At 45.9% G+C, this 22,386-nt stretch overlaps 1 protein-coding gene across 3 annotated transcripts in view; it reads right to left on the bottom strand.

Annotated features, from left to right (window-relative positions):
* The window catches only part of BRAF (B-Raf proto-oncogene, serine/threonine kinase), a 51,993-nt gene extending 32,007 nt beyond the window's left edge, over positions 1-19,986 (bottom strand). For 2 of the 3 annotated variants that reach the window (XM_045288691.1, XM_030885173.2), the window contains exons 1-2: positions 19,891-19,986; positions 5,953-6,216 (exon numbers count right to left, since the gene is read on the bottom strand). In XM_045288691.1, coding sequence (XP_045144626.1) covers positions 5,953-6,216; positions 19,891-19,974 — 348 coding nt within the window. In that variant the 5' untranslated portion in view covers positions 19,975-19,986. The remainder of the gene's footprint in view (positions 1-5,952; positions 6,217-19,890) is intronic. The other variant, XM_045288690.1, reaches the window with a different exon arrangement.
* Between the last annotated feature and the right edge of the window lie 2,400 nt (positions 19,987-22,386).

Here is a 22,386-nt window from a genome sequence, read left to right as displayed (position 1 = left end):
ACGAACTTCATGGCCACCAGGCGGAAACCCTTCTGCTCAGAACGCTTGATGATGTCGCCCTCCAGGCCCCTCTGCACACTGTCCAGCTCCATGGCCGTGAAGGTGCGCTCACTGCTTGCCACAGTGCCAGTCAGCTGGCGGGGGAGCGGGCGGCCGGATCTGTGGAGCTGGAGCAGAACGAAACAAGCCTTTGGCTTTGCTTCCCTTTTTAAGAGCGTCCCTCACTGGGTAGGTATCCTTTACAGAAGTGTGTTCTTGTTCCTTCTACGTGCACAGCGACTTCTTCCACTCACAAAACACCAGGTTCCGAAGCGAATGCCAGGCCTTTGCTCACTGTGTCTGGAGGTGGTCATGGGGGCGATGCTGCCGACGCCTCCTGAAGCCGCTCCAGGAACTGCCCTGGCTTTCTGCAGTCACTGCTCCACCAGTGAGTGCTGCTGGCCTCTGATGACAAGCATCCTCTGGGTTCAGCGTGCCAACGTGCCCACAAATGAAACTAACCTTCAAGTTTCAGTCATCGAATAGTTTTAGAACCAAGATACATTAACATCATGAACTGGGGTAAGAAATGTTCTCTTTTCCTTTTCTTAGAAACTAAAACTTGCATGTAACTAGAATTCTATCTTCCCAAAATAATGTCTAGAATTCATAGCTGTAAAGCCAGGGCACTGGGAAGCAGGAAGCACAGGTCATTTCTCTAATGGATGGAGGCCTGTCCCAGTATTCTGTGTTTAGCTCAGGTTAGAAACACTGTTCTAAGGTAATAATCTATTTTCCTAATTTTCCCCTGCTTTGTTGTACTCACCTTCCAAAATATCTTCTGAACACAATACCCCCCACCATCTTATTTCTTTTTATTCTTTGAGAGATTTGGGTCTTTTCATATATTTAGCATTTATTCTGCTGATTCTATTATATTTTATCTTCACATTCTTTTGGTTGATGATGTGCTGGTTCTAACTAATGTTTTAAGACACTTTAATATATACACTTTTAATACAGTGAACCCTCGTTTATTGCGGTTAATCGGTTCTAGACCCTACCGCGATAAATGAAATTCCGCGAAGTAGGATTCCTTATTTGTAAATCAAATATTTTCGTAGTTAGAGCATAGAGGACATGAAAAAACACCCTTTAGTCACCATTACACTCGTATTACCCAATTTATTAAACGAAAAAGGGAAAATATAGTAAAACATTTTGGACGTTACAATTATCATTTATTATTTATTATATTATTTATGGCATCAAGCGTGTACAGTATGAGCCAATCAGTGGCAGTAATGACAGAGCATGCGCTGTTAACGCAAAAACCGCGATAGAGTGAAGCCGCGGAAGTCGAAGCGCGAAGTGGCGAGGGTTCGCTGTATATACACTTTTACAGCTCTGAATTTCCTTTTAGCGTGGCCTCATCATCCGTAACCCACAAGTTATACAATAGTTTCATGATTTATGCAGTTCTAACTACTCCTTCACCTCGGTGTTTACAAGCCATGTACAGACACGTGGGTGTTTTCAATGGCCTCACGAGCATGTGGAAGCTGGACACTGCATAGGGACGATGAGATAGGAACTGAGGCCCTGAACGACTGCTGGTGAGGGGCCCTGGGAGCACCAAGGACTGCCAGAACCAACCAAGCCGTCCTGGAGGAAGGGAGCTTTAAAAGCAAAGACAGTGAGACTCTGTCTCGTGTCCTTTGAGCGCATTATTAGGAGAGACCAGTCCTTAGAGAAACATACCATGGCTTAGTAAAGACAACGACCCTTAACGAAACAGACTGACCCACTGTCTGCAACACTGGTCTCAATCCTAACAGTGGTGCTGAGGGTGGTGCAGGTCCAAGGAATGTTAAGATTCCATGGCACCTAATGACAACACAAATATTCTCTAATTTCCATTAGAATGATTTTCTAGTGCATGAGTTACTTGTGTCTTTGGTAGTTGCATAATCTGTTATCAATTTGAGAGAGTCTGGAGGTGCTAAGGAGATAAACAGCTCCCTGAAGACAGGACACAGGCAGACTCCCTGGGAGACATTCCAGCTGAGAAGACACATGGAGCTACGCTAGTGCCCTGAGCCGGAGGAGCCACGTGGAGATCCCTACCAGCGCCGAGATGCTTACAACGCCACTGGATCCACAAGACTTCCCACCCACTGGCCTGTGATCTATCTTCCTGCATTTGGCATCACTGCATGTGTTTCGTGAGTCTGAAGAGGACTTTATATAGACTGGTATCAGACATATAGGCTAATATCGGACTTATGGACTTGATCTGGACTTGGCTGGGATGTTTTCTCAATATTCAATTGCTCTTGTATATAAACCTCTTTCTTATACACACGAGTGCTTATGAATTTGCTTCTCTAGCCTACCCAGACTAACAGAGTGCTTAACATTCCAGGAACTATGGTTTCCCAGAACTGCTCCTCCTTTATCCTTTACCCCAAGGGCCACGGACCCGCTCTCGCCTGTGAGGTTCTCTTCGTGGCACACACACGTGCCCCGGAGAGGAGCGTGCAGGTACACATGTCTTCTGCACGCACACTGATAGTGTGCTGTCTGACCCGTCTACCATCCTACTTGTGTTGTCTGCTGGATCTGGGTACTCATGGAATGGAAGGTGCCTAAGTAGCCTCAGCTGGTATTTTCACTTTCGTAGACCTATCTACAGTGTCTTGTAAATACGATTACACAACTTTTGTCAACTCAACAGTGACGGAAAACGGCACTGAGTAAGGGTAGGGCTGAATGGGCAATTACTATTAATTGCTGACAGTAAGTTAGTTGTACACCTGTAAAAAGTTGACTTTTAAATGTTTTATTGTAAATCGGGTGAAAGTTTAGAGTTGACCAGCGTTACATCCAACCATCCCTGCAGACTGTGTTTCCTGCCACTGCCCGCAGTCCCATAATGTGACACCACTTTCCCCCTCCTCACTGTGTTTCCGTTCCCATTCCCTCTTCTTCCCTAGCCCTATGAACGCTGTCCTTGGGTAAGCACTGTCCTTTTGGTCACAAATGGTAGATTATTCTAAGGGGTGCATGCCTCACGAGTGACACTGTTCCCCCAAAGAGAGCTACTGCTTGACTGGAATTGAGCCGGGGGCTGAGGGCATTTCCAGACCTGAGCGTGACTGCTCTTCACAGGCTCAGGGTTTCTAGCCAACTACTAAGTCTGGTCTCTTTGTGACAGAGTTTTCTGTTCCACATTTTCCTCCTACTCTAGCCAGTATCTTCTCCTGTGATCCCAGCTGGGCACCACCTCCTTCTTCTCAGGACCGCAGACAGAGGTTGGTGCGGTTCCTTGGTTTTCTTCACTCCTCTTTTCTCTAGACAGGGAGAGAGCACCTTAGATGACTGCACACGGATCTGAAGACCCCAGCGGTTACTCACCAAAGTAGGATGCACAGCCCATTGATCTTGATGCTCCCGAAGACGGTGGTTCTGAGTCTCCACTCCCCCGCAGTATGTGGTCATGCTAAAGTTGAATTACTGTTGAGCTTTAAGAGTTCTTTACATCTTTTGCATGGATGTCCTTGATCAGGTATGTGCTTTGCAAAAAAGCACTCCCTCTTGACATTGCCTTTTGGAGAAGGCAAGTTTTCATTTCAACAAAACCCAACTTATCCATGTGCTTTTATGGCTCAGGTGTCACATCTAAAAACATCCCCGCCAAACACCAGGTCACAAAGGTTTCCTTACACATGCTTTAGGGTCCTACTTCTTGTTCCCCTCCTTCTATGCTCAATGTCCTTCCCAAGGGAAGCTTGGGGGACAGTGCCTTCAACTAGACCCTGTGAAAGGCACATTTTTGTCCAGAAAGACCTTTACTCTGCCTTCATTCATCGGTTAGCTGTGACTGACCATCGTGTCTAAGCATTTTGAGTACGCTGGTCTATTGTGTGCTAGCTTCAATAGCTGCGGGGTGAAATCTTTAGGAAATCTAATTGTACTTTTAGGGATAATTTTGTTTTTAGAACAATCTTATTGCATTTTTTCTCTCTCTCATAGTGCGTATTCAAATACGTTTATCCAACTGAGGGTTGGTGCTTCCAGAATCTTTAAATTTGTGTCTTTGACAAATATTAGCCATCATTTCTCAGCGCTCTGCCTCCACAGCCTCCCTCTCTGGACCTCCCTGTTCAGTCCCTTCTCCCTGCCGCTTGGCCTTTCTCTGAGGAGTCTGCTGCTCGCGCGCGCCTGGCTTTCCAGAGTTCATGGATTTTCCTTTCAGTTGGATCTCATCAACTCTCTACTCCATCCACTGAGCTCTGAAACATGAACAGTGAGGTACTGGCACTCACTCAGCACGTTACAACTTTATCTACCATGCCAGCTTGCCACTTCCTCAGTCACCACCAGCATGGTCAGTAGAGTGTCTGTTTCCAGTGACAGCTGTTACCTTTGTACCGAATGTACTTTTGCTTTATTCTGTTGTTTCCATTTTTAACATTCTATTATAAAAATTTCAAGCACACAGAGAACTCAAGGTCATGGTACAAGGGACAGCCAGATTCTCTCTACTTGGATTCCAAAATTCCTACCGTTTACCCCCACCAGTGTGCCCTGCTGTCTCGCGTTCTTCTACGTTGTTTTGCCTGCCTTGCAAGGTTCTGTGGCAGACATGCTTGTGGGTGGGTCCAAACAGGAGAAGGTGGACCAGAGACCCCTTCCTCCCGGTGTGAGATGTGGGTGGGGCACAGCTCAGACAGACACAAAGGAAACAGAAAAGGTCACACAGGGGCAAGAGGGCACATCACCGTCACACTTAGGGGCAGTTAACTGCAATCCCATGTAGTCTTATCTATTAGTCAATCTGTACTCAACATCTCCCCAGTCCCCAGAATGCCATTATACTTCTTCCCCACCCCTTTCAGATCTGCCTAATGACCTTTCTGGGACACTAGCTGGAAAGGAGAGTGTGGGGTTAATTTCTGACCTTAAAACAGGAAAAACATTTTCATTTCATTCTAATTCGATAGCAGACATGGGAGGAAAAACGGAATTGGTACTATAAAGTTACAAATAACTTTCATCATGAATTACCCAGAGCCCGTTTCCTTATGTCCCAACGCCATCGTTCTCAGCAGGGACAGGAAGAGCATCAAGACACGCGTCTCTGTGCAGCAGCCATAACCTGCCCTGGCTCTCCTGCAGGCTGTCAGCTCCCACAGGCAGAGGGCAGGCACTGTTACCCAGTCTCCAGCCAATCTCTGAGGCGACAGTCCCTTCCTTTGGGGAGTGTGGTGCTGTTATCATACACTTTATTTTCAAGTCAGAAAAGACTTCTTTTGGATCTCTGAGTGGCAGCGGTTGTACTTTTAACTGCATTTCTGAGTGGGGGAGTTCACAAAAATATCACTTAAAACCTACTTCGACTCCAGTTGTATTTGAAAACAAGCAAGTTGTTTTCGAAACGGTGTCAAAAGGAACTGTAATGCATTTTACAAGGAGTGACGTACACCGACACACTGTTTCCTCTATCACTGGACCATGCCTGCACTACTGACGTTACTGAGCACCCAGCTTCCAAAGTCACGGCCAGGGGATACTCTCCTAGTGGTGGGATTCAGGGAGTCCGAAGGAAAAAATGCCAAGGAAAAACATGCAGAAAACTCCCCCACTGGATCAGAAATCTGACTGGGGCTGAGCACTCCCTGGCAGACAGCAAGCATAAGCACGCTGACTGGCCTGTCACAGGGGCCCAGTCCTGAGCTGGCTTCCAGCTCGGGAGGTGGGTGTAAGGGTCGCCCTGACACCAGTGGCAGTGAGTACGTCCCAGGAAGATAGTCCCCAGCACCAAGTGATGATGCCTCTTCCATCCGTGTATGAAATGAAGGCTCTTACCTGCCTGATGTCTTTCAGTGTGATTGAAAACATGTGTAACTCATTTCCAATGACTGCTCTACCCTAGAGAGAGTAAGATGACGGCATTTCATGTTGACTCACCACTGTTCTCTGCTTGTTGGGCAGGAAGACTCTGACAATAGGTTTCTGGGGTGACTTAGGGTTGCTCCGTGACACATCTGTGGGACTTTGAAAAGCAGGCAGAGATGAGGGTGGCACTGAAAGGCTGGAAGAGGAAGAAGATGTAACAGTGTCCGCTGATGCCGAGCTAGAGACAGAAACATCCACGCCATTCCCCAGGGATTCCAGTAACTGCTGCTCTCTTTGCTGGAGGGCATCCAGCTTGCTGGTGTATTCTTCGTAGGCCTAGAAACCAGAGCAGACTGACAGTGAATCTGGACCTCGTCCCGACAATAGCAAAAGCAAACACTGGACTTTACGTCTTGGACTATAGCCTCTTTAGCATCGAAAAGGTTCAAGTCAAAGTCACTCAATAAGTGCAGGAAATAATATATCTGTTAATAAATCTGTTATCTTTAACTTTGTTCATCATCACATTCCATCGAGAAATGAAATACACACACAAAAACAACACATGCTCACTGCTATTGAGTTGATTCAGACACCTAGCGACCCGACCCTGTCACAGAGTAGAACGGCCTCTGTGGGTTTCTCAGACTGTTAACTCATCCTGCGAATAGACAGCCCTGTCTTTCTCCCAACGAGCTGTAGTGGTTTTGAACTACCAACCTTGTGGTTAGCAGCCAATTGGGTAACCACTATGCTACTAAAGGTTGGCAGTACTGTGTAATTTTTATTAATTTAGAGGTGTGCCTCTGTAAGCCTTAGTGGTTCCATTCGTAACCACAAGTCTAAATATGGTTCAGTGGTTTCCCTCCTTTAAAAAAAAAACAAACCAAACGTCCGTTTTAAAGCTGATTGGAAAATATTTCCTGAAGTCACCGGCCCACTAGATAGTAAGTGAATTCTTTTTTTTTTAAATTGTTTTATTAAGGGCTCATACAACTCTTATCACAATCAGTACATACATCAGTTGTGTAAAGCACATTTGTACATTCATTGCCCTCATCATTCTCAAAATATTTGCTCTCCACTTAAGCCCCTGGCATCAGCTCATTTTTCCCCTCCCTCCCCGCTTCCCCCTCCCTCATGAACCCTTGATAAATTATAAATTATCATTTTGTCATCTCTTGCCCTGTCCAACATCTCCCTTCACCCACTTTTCTGCTGTCCATTCCCCAGCGAAGAGGTCACATGTAGATCCTTGTAATCGGTTCCCCCTTTCCAACCCACCCTCCTTCTACCCTCCCTGTATCGCCACTCACACCACTGGTCCTGTAGGGATCATCTTCCCTGGAATCCCTGTGTTTCCAGTTCCTATCTGTACCAGTGTACCTCCTCTGGTCTAGCCAGACTTGCAAGGGAGAATTCTGATCATGCTAGTGGGGGAGGAGGAAGCATTCAGGAACTAGAGGAACTTTGTATGTTTCATCGTTGCTACATCGCACTGGCTTGCCTCCTCCCTGAAACCCTTCTGTAAGGGGATGTCCAGTGGCCTACAAATGGGCTTTGGGTCTCCACTCCGCACCACCACCACCCCTCATTCACTGTGGTAAGATTTTTTGTTCTGATGATGAATTCTTACGGGAAGACTGTCACCTTGGTGTGCTGTCTCCTTTAAAAAGACCATGCGGTAAGCAAGTACTCGCAGGCTAGATGAAAAGGCCAGGCGGGGTGAGCTCAGGATCATGGGAATGAACGTTGACACAAACTGAAGAATGGAAGCAGTCACTGAGCACCATGTTCTGCTGTGTACTAGTTCACCAAAAATGCAATCTTACACATAAAAATGAAAAGAAAATATGACCAAAGGAGTTGACTAGACACTTCTCAAAAAAAGCTATACAGTGGCTAACACACACATCACACAGAAGCTGATCCTCACTCACATGAAGGAAATGCAATCCCAAACCACAAGGAGATGATGCCATTTCACACGTCCTGAGCTGGCTGGAACACAACAGATGGACAGAAACGGGCTAGGCAGGGCAGGGCGGGGTGAGTGAGGCCTCCCAGACATTGTTGGTGAGAATGCAAAATGGCACAGACACTCTAAGTCTGGCAGCCTCTCAAACAGTGGAAATGCACACACTGTAACCCAGCAATTCCATTCCTAGGCATATAACCCCCAGACCTGGAAGCCTAGTTCTGCACAGTATCGTGTCTATGAATGCTCATAGCAATTTTTTTTTACTATTCATTGGCTTCGAGTTGATGCTGACTCACAGCAACCATAAAGAGCAGAGTAGAGCTGCCCCTGGGTTCCTGAGACTGTAACTTTTTATGGGAGTAGAAAGCAATCTTTCTCCCCTGGAGCAGCTGCTGTTTTCGCACTGCTGACCTTTCAGACCACTACATCACCAGGGCTCCTGTTTGCAGCTATATCACTCATAAACAGGCAATGGACAACCCAAATGTGCACCCACTAATGAACGGGTGAATGTGATAGATCCATATAATGGGAAAGTTTCTCTCTGGGGTGAAGAACCTGCTCGGGAATTAAAACTGTGGAGATAGCTGTGCAAACTCTGAATAGACCTAAACACCACCAATATGCACAGTTTTAAGAAGTAGATTTTATAGTATGTGAATTATGAAACAAAAAGTTTAAGATTATCTATACATATAAAAATGAAAAAAATAATCATTGAAATAAAACCTTTATTTTCTATCATTACACTTCATTCAGTTTATTCTTACTGAATTTGACCTCACAAGATTAAGTGAAATATACAAATGTCCCCTTACCCCCACCCCCACCCCCGGGGGCTTTAATGGACTGTTCTGTATTCCCCAGAAGCACCTGGCTGCCCGTAGTCCTTGCACTGTGGTATCTGTGGTGGCGAGATGGCCCTGCAGACCCTGAGCCTGGCACCAACTGCAGACCAGGACACTGTCAGCACCACAGGGAGGCAAAGCAAGGGCTCAATAGAAAGTAAATGTCTAGAAAGTAATGATGGCAACATATGTACAAATATGCTTGATACAACTGGTGTACAGATTGTTATAAGAGCTATTTAAGAGCCTCCAATGAGGGAGGGGGGAGCGGGGAGGGAGGGGAAAAATGAGGACCTAATGCCGGGGGTTTAAGTGGAGCGAAAATGTTTTGAGAATGATGTACAAATGCGCTTTACACAATTGATGTGTGTGTGTGTGCATTGCGGTAACAGTTGTATGAGCCCCTAATAAAATGTTTTAAAAAAGAAAAACAACAAAAAAAAAAAACCCCCCAAAAAAAGAATTTTTTAAAAAAAAAAAAAAAAAAAAAGGAGGAGGACCTGGGCTCGGGCTGCACGATGTCCGCCTTCAACCCCGGGCTGTGCCTGCACTGGCTGTGTGGCTTTGTCACTCGGCATGTAAGGTGTTGTTATTCCACCCCTCTGGGCTGGAGGCTCTTCGCTTCGGAGAGATGAAAACACTAAGCATAGCTCACAGGGTCGGGTGAAGACGCAGCGTGCTACTCTGTTCCAGAGTGCTGCCACATAGCAAGCACTCACTATAGGCGCTTCCTGTTGGCGTTGGTGCCCTAGAACCGACCCCATGAATAACAGACCGAATGCTGCCCAGCCCTGAGCCATCCTCACATTTGCCCTGTCTGAGCCCACTGATGCAATCCATCTCATTTAGGGCCTTCCTCTTTTTACACTGACCTTTACAAGCATGATGTCCTTTTTCAGGGCCTGGTCTGTCCCCTTATCACACCTAAACTAAGGAACGTGCTGCAAGGGGCATTCTGGCTGTAACTTCCTCCGAGAAAGTTCTTCTGGCCGTCGTGGTACTTTCAGTATGACCTATCAGTACGATTCAGATACACGCAGTCTCCTCCTGTCTTCCTTCTGCGCTGTCCAGCTTTCACGTGCCTATGAAGGGACTGAAAAACCATGTGCTGGTACAGACACACCCGCGTCCTCTAACTGACATCTTTTTTACACTTTAAAGAGGTTTTGTGTAGATTTGCTCAGTGCAAATGCACTCTGACTTTTTGACTGCTGCCTCCAATAGGGAGTCCTGGTGGTAGAGTGGTTATGCATTGGGTGGTGATCTTCAAGGTGCAGTTTGAAACAACTAGCTGCTCTGCGGGAGCAAGATTGGGCTTTCTACTCCCATAAAGAGCTCGGAAACCCAAACGGGCAGTTCCACCCTGTCCTATAAGGCCACCATGAGTTGGCACTGACTCCACGGCAATGCGTTTTTTGTTTATTTGCTTCCATAAGCACTGACTGTAGACACAACCAAAGGGAAATCCTTGACTTTATCTTTTCTCCATTTATCATATTGTCTACTGGTTGGTTCAGTTGTGAGGGTTTTTTTTACATTGAGTTGTCATCCATACCAAAGGCTGCAGCCCTTGATCTCCACTAGCAAGTGCGTCCAGTCCTCCTCCCTTTCAGCAAGTCATCTGTGTCAAGCGCATATCGAAGGCCGAGTCTACCTCCAATCCTTAGGCCTTGTTTTTCTTCATACCATCCAGCTTTTCAGATTATTGCTCAGCAGACAGACAAAGTTGGTGGAAGAACACAACCCGACACACACTTCTCCTCTATTCTCACTGCCTCTTGTTCCATGTACAGGTTCCAAATGAGCACAACGAAATGTTCTGGGATTCCTTTCCCCGCTCGATAAAACACAAGTAAACATTTTTCTGGTAGTCTCTGGTTTTAGTCAAGAGCCATCTAAAATGGATCTCGTTCGGATGGTTGGCCAGGTAGTGGTCTTTTAAATTTCTTGACATACGCAAGTGAGTACTTCTATCAACTTTTAGAAATACTTCAACATCAATTCCTGGAGCCTTGTCTCCTGAAAACGAATGCCTTCAGAGCACTTGGACTTCTTCAGGACCACTGGCTCTTGACCACGTGTCACTCTTGAAGGGTGAATGTGACCACTTCTTTTGTGTGCTGTGACTCTGTCTTTCATATCCTTCTGATACTTTCAGCATCATTCAATGTTTTGCCCAAGAATCCTTCAATATCAGAACTTGATACTTGGGTTTTTCCAACTTGAGCTATGCCAGGGTGCTCTCCCTTTTCATTGTCTAACCCCAGGGCTCTGCACACTTCACCACAATGCTTTACTTCGTCTCCTCAAGCTGCCCTTTGAAATTTCCTGCAGCTCTTTTATTTGATCATTTTTCTCATTCACTTAGCTACTTTATGTTCATGAGCAAGTAAGACTCTTCTGACATCCATCCAATTTGGTCTTTTTCTTTCTTTCTGACAGCTTTGGTCTTAATTTTTCTTCATTTATTTATTGTCTTTTTAACGACTTGTAACTATCAGCCAGAGTTGACTTGGTTACGTTGAGTTTGAGTTTTTGTTTTCTTAATTTATGATGTTCTTGGCATCTTTGGTCAGTAGTGCTCAATGTGTCAAATCTGTTCTGAGATGGTCTCTGAATTCAGGTGGGACATACAAGGCTGTACTTTGGCCCTCCTATAATCTGTTTTGACGGTCTGTTCCCCAGTCAGCTCTTGGCCTTCTATTGGCTCCTGACATTGCGCTCCGGGGTCTCTTCTCATAGATGCAGTCAGTGTGATACCTACCTGTTCTACCTACAGAGGCCCAAGTGTACAGTCATCGTTTACGCTGTTGCGAAAACGCATTTTTCAATGAAGACGACCTTGGTGTCGAAAAATTCTATCATGTGATGTTTGGCCCTGTTTCTATCACCAAAGCCGTATTTTCCAACTATTGATCCTTCTTTGTTTCCAACTTTCGCATTCCAATCGTCAACAATTATCAATGCATCTTTGAGTGCATGTTGGATAAATTTCAGAATGAAGAAGGTGGGAGACTTCTCCACTTTCTTCATCACTGGTTCCACTGAGTGGTATGTCCCATAAATCGGAATAACCGTTATATGAACTGACTGTCCTTGTAGGCATATAGATAGCATCCTATCACACTGGAAAGGATAATACAAGGCAGATCTTGAACTGCTCTTGTTGACAGGTAGGTGATGCCATTCCTCTTTTTTTAATCGTTTTATTGGGGGCTCAGACAACTCTTATCACAATCCATACATACATCAATTGTGTAAAGCACATTTGTACATTCATTGACTTCATCATTCTCAAAATATTTGCTCTCCATTAGCACCCCCGACATTAGGTCCTCATTTTTCCCCTCCCTCCCCGCTCCCCCTCCCTCATGAGCCCTTGATAATTCATAAATTACTATTTTGTCATATCTTGCCCTGTCCGACGTCTCCCTTCACCCACTTTTCTGTAGTCCGTCCCCCAGGGAGGAGGCCACATGTAGATCCTTGTAATCGGTTCCACCTTTCCAACCCACCCTTCCAGTATCACCAATCACCACTGGTCCTGAAGGGATCATCCGCCCTGGATTCCCTGTATTTCCAGTTCCTATCTGTGCCAATGTACATCCTCTGGTCTAGCCAGATTTGTAAGGTAGAATTGGGATCATGATAGTGGGGTTGGGGGTGGGGGGAGCATTTAGGAACTAGAGGAAAGTTTTTTGTTTTTTTTTAAATAATCATTTTATTAGGGGTTCATACAACTCATCACAATCTGTATATACGTCATCTGTGTCCAGCACTTTAGTACATGTTGACTTCATCATTCTTACGACATCCACTTTCCACTTGAGCCCCTGGTTTCAGCTCATTTTTCCCTCTCCCTCCTGGCTCCCCCCGAAAATTTATAATTTATTATTATGAGGAAAGTTTTATGTTTCATCGTTGCTACCCTACACCTTGACTGGCTTGTCTCCTCCCCACAATCCTTCAGTAAGGGGGTGTCCAGTTGCTTACAGATGGGCTTTGGGTCTCCACTCTGCACTCACCCTGATTCACAATAAGATTTTTTGTTCTTTGATGCCTGATACCTGATCCCTTCGACACCTACACAGGCTGGTGTGCTTCTTCCATGTGGGCTTTGTTGCTTCTGCGCTAGATGGACGCTTGTTTATCTTCAATCCTTTAAGACCCCAGACATCGTATCTTTTGATAGCCAGGCACCATCAGCATTCTTCACATTTGCTTGTGCACACCTTTGTGAAAGACGAGGATTTCTAACTCCCATGAAGAGTGACAGTCCTGGACACTCATAGGTGCAGTCCTACCATGGTTGCTCTGAGTCAGGATTGACTCGAGGACAGTGAAGGAACCCCGAAGATAGCAATCTTTATGCATTCCATTTCATTTCTGATGACTTTCAATTTCCCTGGAGTCTTATTTTGTTCATTCCACTTCAATTATTAATGGATGATTGCAGCAGTTTCTCTCCCCACCCCCGGCTTCTCATCTTGAGCCATGCCCCATCAGTAAATGAAGGTCCAGAAAGCTTTGTACTCTCTACATTAAGGTCAACTCTACTGTGAAAAGGCAGCTCTTTGCTAGTTGTATTTGAGTACCTTTTGATCCAAGAGGCTCTTATACTGGCACTGTATTAGGGAATGTTTCACTGCTATTCATGTTTTCGCTGACTATTTCTCAGAAATGGACCACCTATTCCTTCTTCCTCGTCTGTTCCTAGTCTGGAATCTCCACTGAAACCTATTCACTGTGGGTGACCCTGCTACACGTGGCACACCAATAGCCTAGCTTACTTCCATACAGCAACATGCGAGCCACCACACAGTAAGACAAATGAGGATCTATTATTGTCCTCATTGATCCGCAGGGGACCCTAGCACACAAGCATACATTCTGAGATAGCCAGGACTTAGTGCCATATTAGATATAGGGAATGATTCCAGAAAACATTATCCCTATGGTAATGATTGTACAACTCTTCTTGGTAAGATTGAACTATTGAATTATATGACGTGGATGACGTGCCAATAAAACTGTTTAAAAAAATAAAAGAAAATATTGTCCCCTTCCCTTAGGGCTCTAAAACATTAAAAGTTCAAAAAATTATCTACTGCTAGAAAAGCAACTAGCATTATATTTTACATATTGAAGGCATCGTATTATGTGGACAAATGGATAAAGAAAAATTAGGAGAAAGAGAAGAATCTTTGGAGGATGACTTTTTATGGGAAATGGTTCTTCCTTCCTTTGGATAATGATGGAAGGAAGGAAAAAAAGGCACCAAAGATTTAGGAGACATTTTGAGATTCTGTATTTTGATTGACATAGCTTGTTTCAACATCATTACTGTTGAGAGAATCAACAGGCTATTATTAATCATCTGTTGGTAAGGGAAAACCTAGTATAGCCTTCAGTTGACTTTCTACTAAAATAACGAGAAGAAAATGAAAACGAGAACATCTGATGGGGATGCATTTCATTTCTTCGGGCAGAGTGAAGCCGGCCAAAGTGCAGACAGAGCCATCCAGGGGCTTCTGCTGAGGCAACAGATGACAGACACCTGCAGTACAACCTCAACACGAAGCAACACCGTCAACTCTGGACACGTGGGTTTTTGAGCATCTATTTTAGGGAATCTATGCCTGGTTAGTGTTCTAGGAGGGTGTGTGACCCCATGCATTCCAGTCCATGAGATGCAGAGGAAGGGTCTCTGAGGACACTGGGTTAGGGAGGTAAGTTTCCTCTGATAAAAGCTGGTAACAGAAAAGCGAACTCTAGCCCCGGCCCTCTCCCCACCCTTACCACTTCTGTGTTCAGGCACTGGGTAAGGGCCAGCTCCTCTTGCTACTGCTGAGAGACTGAAAACCCAAAAGTCTGAGACCAAACCAGTGCTGGTCAACTGTGAGCTGCTGAGCCCAGCGGGCTTCTTGCTGTGTGAAGGGAGAAGGCAAACCCTTACTGTGTTCACAACCTGGTACTGAGTGGTTCTATTGCTTACAGCCAAAGCCATTTGCCATTTTTACAGAATTCCTGGATGTATCCTCTAGTTTTCATTATCCTTACTCTACTGTCCCCACTGTTTTTATGCTGCTTTCTGGAAGATTTCCTCAGCTTTGTCTTCCAACATTATCTATCTATTCACATACATACAACAGAAACATGCATGCATACGTATATGCACATACATACACCTATCAATTTTTTCAATTTCTGGTATATTTTTAATTTCCAAGTTCTTCTCGTTTTCTGTTGCTTTTGCTTTTTCGGCAGTTGTGAGACAAGAAGTAGTGCTACGTTTTCTTTTAACTTCAGTGTTAATTATATAGTTTTTTTCAAGCTTTGTCCTGTTCTCTGTGCTGTTTCTGAGTTTCTGTAGACTATTTCTGCTTTTGTCTTTCTTGTGGAAAGCTTTCCTCAAACAGTTGGCTACTCTTAGGGCCCCACTTGTATACACGTGTTGAGGACTCTTGAAAGCCGACTGGACCCAGGTCTGGGACTGCAGTGGGGATTAGCAGGGAGCTGGCTTTGCATGGGAAGAAGGAACGAAGGTATATTAGTGCCTGTGGGTCTCCCTGTGGGGCTGCTCCATTTCCCTAGAAGAATCCAGTCTGCTCCAGCCAAGCTCTTCCTCAGAGAACATCAAAGATGGGGAGTACAGTGTTTCACCTCCTTTATGTGTAATGTCTGTCGTGCCCAGCTTGCTGCACCCTCTCAGAACACAAGTGGCTTAAAGGCAGAGTTTTTTCTGTTTTGTTTACTACGTCCCCTGGGCCTGAGAGAGTGCCGCTGTCAGTAGGTACTTAAAAAGTAACAGCTAGATGAATGGATGATGGTTTATGGGACAATTCTACACTATAGAAATTATGCTGTTTCACGAATATCAGTTAATCCTTAGATGAAAACAACAGTCCTCACAAATGGAGCATAAGCAACATCATGATAAATGAGGAAAAGACTGATGGTGTCAAGGATTTCATTTTATCCCATCAACACGCACGGAAGCAGCAGCCGAGCAGTCCAACGACCACCTCGACTCATCGTGACCCTGAGCACCACAGAACGAAACACTGCCCAGTCCCGAGCAAGTTTCACAATCGTTATGTTTGAGCCACTGTAGTAGCCACTGTGTCAACCCACCTCGTCGAGGGTCTCCCTCTTTTTTTGCTGTCCCTCTACACAAACATGATGTCTTCAAGGTCCTATTTTGGCTCTTGTGGACTTGTTTTAATTTTCTTTCAACTTCAACCTGCACTTACATATAAGGGATCAATGGTTTGTCTAGTCTGCCCTGGCCAGGTTTTAGCTGTTGATATGGAGTTTCTCCATCGTTCTTCCCACAGGTGTAGTCAATGTGATTTCTGTGTATCCCAAGGAGAGAAGTCCACATGTATAGTCACTGTTTACATGGTTGGAAAGAATGTTTCCATTGAAGAAGTCCTTGGTCTTGCAAAATTCTATTGTGAAATCTCCAGCTTCATTGCTGTCACCAAGGTCAGGTTCATCACTGGCTTTAGTGTTTGGTATGTAAACTTGAATTAAGAGTTGTACTATGGGAGGGAGGGCAAAAAAGAGGAGCTGATACCAAGACTCAATAGAAAGTAAATGTCTAGAAAAGAATAATGGCAACATATGTACAAATATGCTTGATACAATTGATGTATGCATTGTCCTAAGAGTTGTAAGAGCCCTCAATAAAATGATCTTTTAATTTAAAAAAATTCACAAAAGATTTTTAAAACTGAAACAAACAAAAGAGTGTAGTAACTCGATTTCTTCATAGGTGTACAGATAGTACCCTATCATAGACAGTGTCCCTTCTGACGAATGCAGTGCCATTCCTCTGGAATCTGTCGTTCCTGGCACTGTAAACCACCTGATTGTCTAATTCAAAATGGCCAATACTGGTCCATTTCAACTCATTAATGCTTAGGATATCAATCTTTAGGCATTGAATTTCATTTTCTTATGCCTTCCAATTTTTCTAGATTTGTACTTCATACATCCCATCATTTGATTATTAATCAATGTTTGAAGCTGTTTCTTATTCTGAGTTGTGCTGCAGCAGCAAATGAGGGTCCAAAGCTTTACTGCATCCAATCATTATGGTTGACTCTACGTTGAAAACCCGCATTTTTAGTGCCTTCCAACCTGAGGCAGGATCTTATTCATCTGACAGTGCTGTGCTGCGTTGTCATAAGGTGTTCAGTAGCTGATCATTCAGAAATGGACAGCTGATTCCCTCTTCACCGTCTTACTCGAGAAACTCTGCTGAGGATGTATGGCTCTGGACAAAATCTGCTGCAAAAGACCTCATTAAGATGTTAAAAGATGTTACTTTGAAGATGGAGGTGCACTTGAACCAAGCCACGGTATTTCCAATTGCCTCATGCTCCTGTGAAAGCTGAACAATGAAGTACGACAAGTGGGGAAGAACTGATGCCTCTGAGCGATGGTAATGTCAAAGAATAAGGAACAGAACACGAACGGCTAGAAGAACGAACATACCTGTCTTGGAGAAGTACAGCCAGCATGCTTCTTAGAAGCAAGGATGGGAGGCAAAAAGGAGGGGCAGCAAGCAGCAGGATGGCCAGACTGCCTCCCGCGTTACCAAGGTGAACTTCATGCTTGGTACAATGGAGGGGAATGAACAAAGGGAAGACCTCCAGGAGATGCAGCAACTGCCACAGTGAGCTCAAACACAGCAACGACTCTAAGGGAGGGTGGGGCAGGACCGGGCAGTGTTTCTACCCGTGTACACAGGGTCACTGTGAGACTGCATGCAACAATGCCACCAGTCCCTTCAGTGACATGTGTGTGATAGCAATCTACCAATGGGCTGTTGCCCAGGAAGGCCAGATGGCCTGCCTATGGACACCAAGGCACTGGGACTGAGTTCACTGTAACCTCTGGGTGACACACGCTCATGACGCAGCCTATGCGGACCAGGCTGTTTATTCAACCTTAGATGTCAAATGTTGAAAAGGAATGCACCAAGCACATCTAATAAAGGGTCTACAGGTCATGATGATACGAATGGCTAAAGGAAAGAGCAAGGTTTCACCTAAGAAGACCGGTTGGGAGGGAGCTGGGCGAAGAGCAAGGTGGGCAGACTCACTAGGGTGAACATCAGAGCTGGATCTCTGCCCCCCTCCACTGGCTGGGCAGCCGTGGGCAAGTTGGCCTCTATCTCTTCACCTCATCCCTGATATCGGGCACAGGTGACTGAAAGGAAGGCCTTCCCAGTTGGCTCAGACACAGAAGCAGCTCCAAGCACTGCTGCTACTGCTACTGCTGCTGCTGCTACTGCTGTCTGAGGGTGCTGTTGCCTTCATGGCCACAATGGTCTCGAAGCCCAAGGGGGGTGGAGGGCAATGAGACAGGGACGCTGACACAAATGTCGTCCATCTGAGGAAGGGGACGTTTCTCAAGACTCACAAAGTGAGAAGGAAAAGTGGCTGGTTATTTTGTCTCATTCTGATGAACAAAGAAAGCCTGTTTTCAATGGAAGTATTTATCTCCCCACAACGGCTCTGCTTGCTGTCCTAAAACACACACTTCCTCAGAGGAAACACACCAAATCCTCTCACTACCAGCCCTCGGACAGGAGTTCCAGTCCTGACTGTGTGCTTTGGGGAAAGCCACATGCAGGCGAGGAAGAAGAGGAGGAGTTGTCTCTCAGTTGTTATTAGGGCTAAGGAGCCTGGTGGCTTAATAGGTTACCAATTGGGCCGCTAACTGAAAGGTCAGCAATTGGAAAACACAAGTCACTCCTAGGGAGAAAGATGGGGCTTCCTGCTCCCATAAAGATTAACAGCCTCAGAAACCCCCAGGGGCAGTTCTAACTTGTCCTATAGGGTCACTATGAGTTACTAAGTAAGGTTGAGAGAACTTCATAAAAGTTAATGGAAAACTTCCATTACCTTTTAACTCCATTTTCCACTTGCCCTTTAAGGTTAAGTAAATTTGCCCTCAGTCTGAAAGCTTGAACCAATCCCTACCTTGCAACAAAGGCCTCATCACAATCACCTTCGCCTGCTGTACAGGTGGCTTTTCAATCCAACAGCTTCGAGTCTTGTCTTACATGAAGCCTGATCCCAGCAGAACAGAGCAGAACTGCTCCCAGGTTCCTGACTTGGCAAACTTTTCCAGGCCTAGGCAGTCTTTCTCCCGCAGAGCAGCCAGTAGATTTGAACCATGAGCAACCCAATGGGCTACGGCTAGGGCTCTTTCTTGCAATAAAGTAAGTAATGCCTGCACCTGTAGCAACTGACCTACAGATTCAGCTCATAGAGGCACTTAGGCGCGGGTCTCCTTGTAGCCTGAGCAGAAGCTGCAGCTTGCCCTTCCAGGAGTCAGGGGAAAACCAAAGTGGGAATGAATGAAGAAGCCTATCCACTGTGCTGAAGAACCTCTGGCCAGTGGTCAGCTGGGCATTTTCTCCCTGGGGTGGGAATGTGCTGACAATGGCCTGAATTTCACAGCAACTCTTGGGGTGGGGCCCTGGCACCTTCCACTTGGAATCCAGGCCAAGAGAGCCTCTCTGGTGACAGCACTGACCATGTCTCAAGACCCGAACCACAACAGCCCTGCGCAGGCCAGGCACAGCCCTTAAGACCCAATGAAAGCATCCATCTGGGTAATGCTGGCCCATCTAACGGCTGCCACCTACTCAAAGACCAGCAGTTTGAAGCCCCCAGCTGCTCTGAGGGACATGCAGTGGCAGTCTGCGTCTGTAACAAAGACAACCCTGTGATGTGAGGGAGTTCTACTCTGTCCTGCAGGGTTGCTACAATTCAGAACCAATCCAAGAGCAGTTAGAGACTGCAAATTTCCCCTATGAGGATGGAGGCGCCAATGTGTGTGTGTGTGTGGGGGGGGGGGGGAACCAGCCCTGGAAAAAGAGGTTTTATACAGCCCTGCCTTTTTCAAAGAGAACCAGTTTGCTGATTCTCTAACATATGTTTTCTCCACTCTTCTGATACCTCATTTTTGTCTTGTTTTCTTCTAGGAAATTTAACATAAGCGCCCCCACCCCTTTACTTGACATTTTTCAAAGCACAAAAGGTAACCTGTTTACTGTGACAGGGAATGTTCGCTCGTTGGCCACCCTGGGTGTTTGCAGGGTTGGGGAGAGAGAATTATCTTTGTCATCATTACACTAAGTCCGTGGGCAGCCAAGCTCACCTCCAGGTATATTGAGGGCGGGTTGTGCTCCCCCCCAAACTTGTCCAAGAGGGCCTCGATGTGCTCCTGGGTCAGCTTGATCATCTGCTTGATGTTCCACACCTGCAGAGAGGTTCAGAGAATCGGCATAACACTCACACGGATGCTCCCAGAGCCCCTGGAGCAGGTGAGTCCAGCATGCTCCCCCAACCCCAACACTAGCAGAATACAGCGTGGCCCCAAGGCTGAAAGACCTGCACATCTGTGACCACTTCTTCACCTGCCCCTATCTTTGTCACTTGTGGAGACAGCATAGAGCCATAGACAAGATACACATTGCACACACACAATTCCAGAGACCGCAGAGCTTTAGACAATACACACATATACACACACACACACACACACACACACACAATTTGAGACAGCACAGAGCCAGACAATATACACATGTATACATATATACACACACAATTCCAGAGACAGCATAAATAGCCATAGACAATATACACTTGTACACACATGCACACGCACACACAAATTCCTAACACTTGTTTTACTGAACAGCGCATCTTAACACTTTCTACATACACACATATCCATACACTAATGCTTCCGAAAGGCAACCGGAGAATTGGTAGGGACATGCACCTCCAAGTGGTGACAGTGGTGAGGCATGGTCCACATGAGCTTCAATGACCTGGTTAGAACCAGTTCTCCTTTTCTACATCCACAATACCCACTCTTTATGTATTGTGGATACGAATCCTCGCTTTCCCACCTGTGCTCCAGATGCAGGTGCACAGGCCCAGCCCAGTCCGCTGGCAGACCCTGCCCTGTGCATCAGAACCCCAGAGTGATGAAAATGCAGAGCCATGATGTGCTTAGCTAACTTCTTCTACGCCTGCCTCCTGCAGTGCTTTCCTAGTACTATGCCAACTTGCCTCATGTCACCCCGCCCCGCCCCACCTACCAAGAGTTTGATGGCTGCTTTTCTACTGAGGAACCCTCAATTGTTAAACCCAGTTCTGACCTCTTGTCATTTCCCACCTCTGCCTGTGAAACGAATAAGCCGCCCACACCTAACAAGCCGAGCCCTCACCTTCACCTTCACCTTCTCCAATGGCTTCATCTCAGAGTACTACACACTTCAAGCTTGAACGGGCCATACAGATTCCCGAGTTCCCACACCGACTTCTGACCAAAATATGGCATGGGAGGCGCACCCTGGTCTAGGCCGCCATCATTTCGCCTAGTTTACTCCACCAGTCTCTGAAGCAGGCACTTCCCCCGGCGTCCTTCTTCTGTTTACACCTTCCAATGGTGCCCCACGAAAGGCCACCAAGGTCCTCCCACAGTCTACAGTAACCTGGCCTCCCACTACTGCCCATCCTCCTCAGGCCGCCACAGTCACAGGGCCCCACTGCGACGCCTAACAGTTTTCTCAGCTGAGTGAGGACTCCTGTCTGAAGGCAAAGTCTTGCTCTGGTTTCTACAAGGTCAGCTCCCCGGCACCCCATCGGGGCTCCCCCAGCTCAGAGTCAAGTCTCTCTGCCTCCCTTTGCTAACTTTATCTTCGCCATAGCACATGTGACCACCTGGCTATATATATTTCTCTCATTTGCTTTGTTAATTGCATGTGTCCTCTCCATTCCTCAGTAAAATAAAAAGTCTAGGAGGGCAAGGATTCTGTCTGTTTTGTTTCCATGCCAACATTTTCTGGGGGGAAATGAATACCTCCTTCAGGTCACTCCTCAGATGACCCTTCCTCTACTGTGACTGCACTGCAGAGCTTGGGACAGGGCTGCTATGTGAGCCAGATACTCCATAGTGAGCGAATTACACTTCTCATGTTACTTTGAACTCAGAAATAGCTTATTCATCTTTCTGTTCCATCATCAACTTATCTGTGCCTTAATGGAAAAGGTTTTCAATTAATGCTTGAAATCGGATTTACGCTATCTTCAGAACATGACAAGAGGAAAAAAATGGATCCCCAGTAAGAGATTCTGTCCCTTGGCCAATAATTTAAGACCTCTATTACCCACACCAACCCAAACCAAACCAATTGTCGTCCAGTGAATTCTAACGCATGGTGACCCTAGAGGGCAGAGTAGAATTGATCCCAGGGCTTCTGAGGCTGCATGCCTTTATGAGGGGAGCAGCCTCATCTTTCTCCCTGGCAGCAGTTGCTGGGTTCAAATTGCTATCCTGCAGGGGCAGATTTCAAGCCCATGGAGTGTAAGTAGTACAGGAGTGTTCTATTGCATCGGCCCCCACTACGTAAGACGTTCTCCCAGGTAGAGCCAGAGATGCTGCATCGAGGCCTCCGCCTACCAACAAATCTGCTCGGCCCTCAACTTCTAAGACTACTCTAGGAAACCCTATGGGTTAGGGCTACTCTGTCCTACAGGGTCACTATGGTCAGAATGGAATCAATAGCAATGGGTTAAATAAGTTTATCTTATCAAGGTCAGAGGTTCAAAATTACCAGCCACCCCACAAGAGAAAAATGAG

This window comes from Echinops telfairi, unplaced genomic scaffold (assembly GCF_000313985.2).
Source record: "Echinops telfairi isolate 266 unplaced genomic scaffold, ASM31398v2 ScPeMD7_23;HRSCAF=83, whole genome shotgun sequence".
NCBI lineage: Eukaryota > Metazoa > Chordata > Mammalia > Afrosoricida > Tenrecidae > Echinops > Echinops telfairi.
Note: the sequence above shows the minus strand (reverse complement) of the source record. Positions and strands in the feature narration are given on the sequence as shown.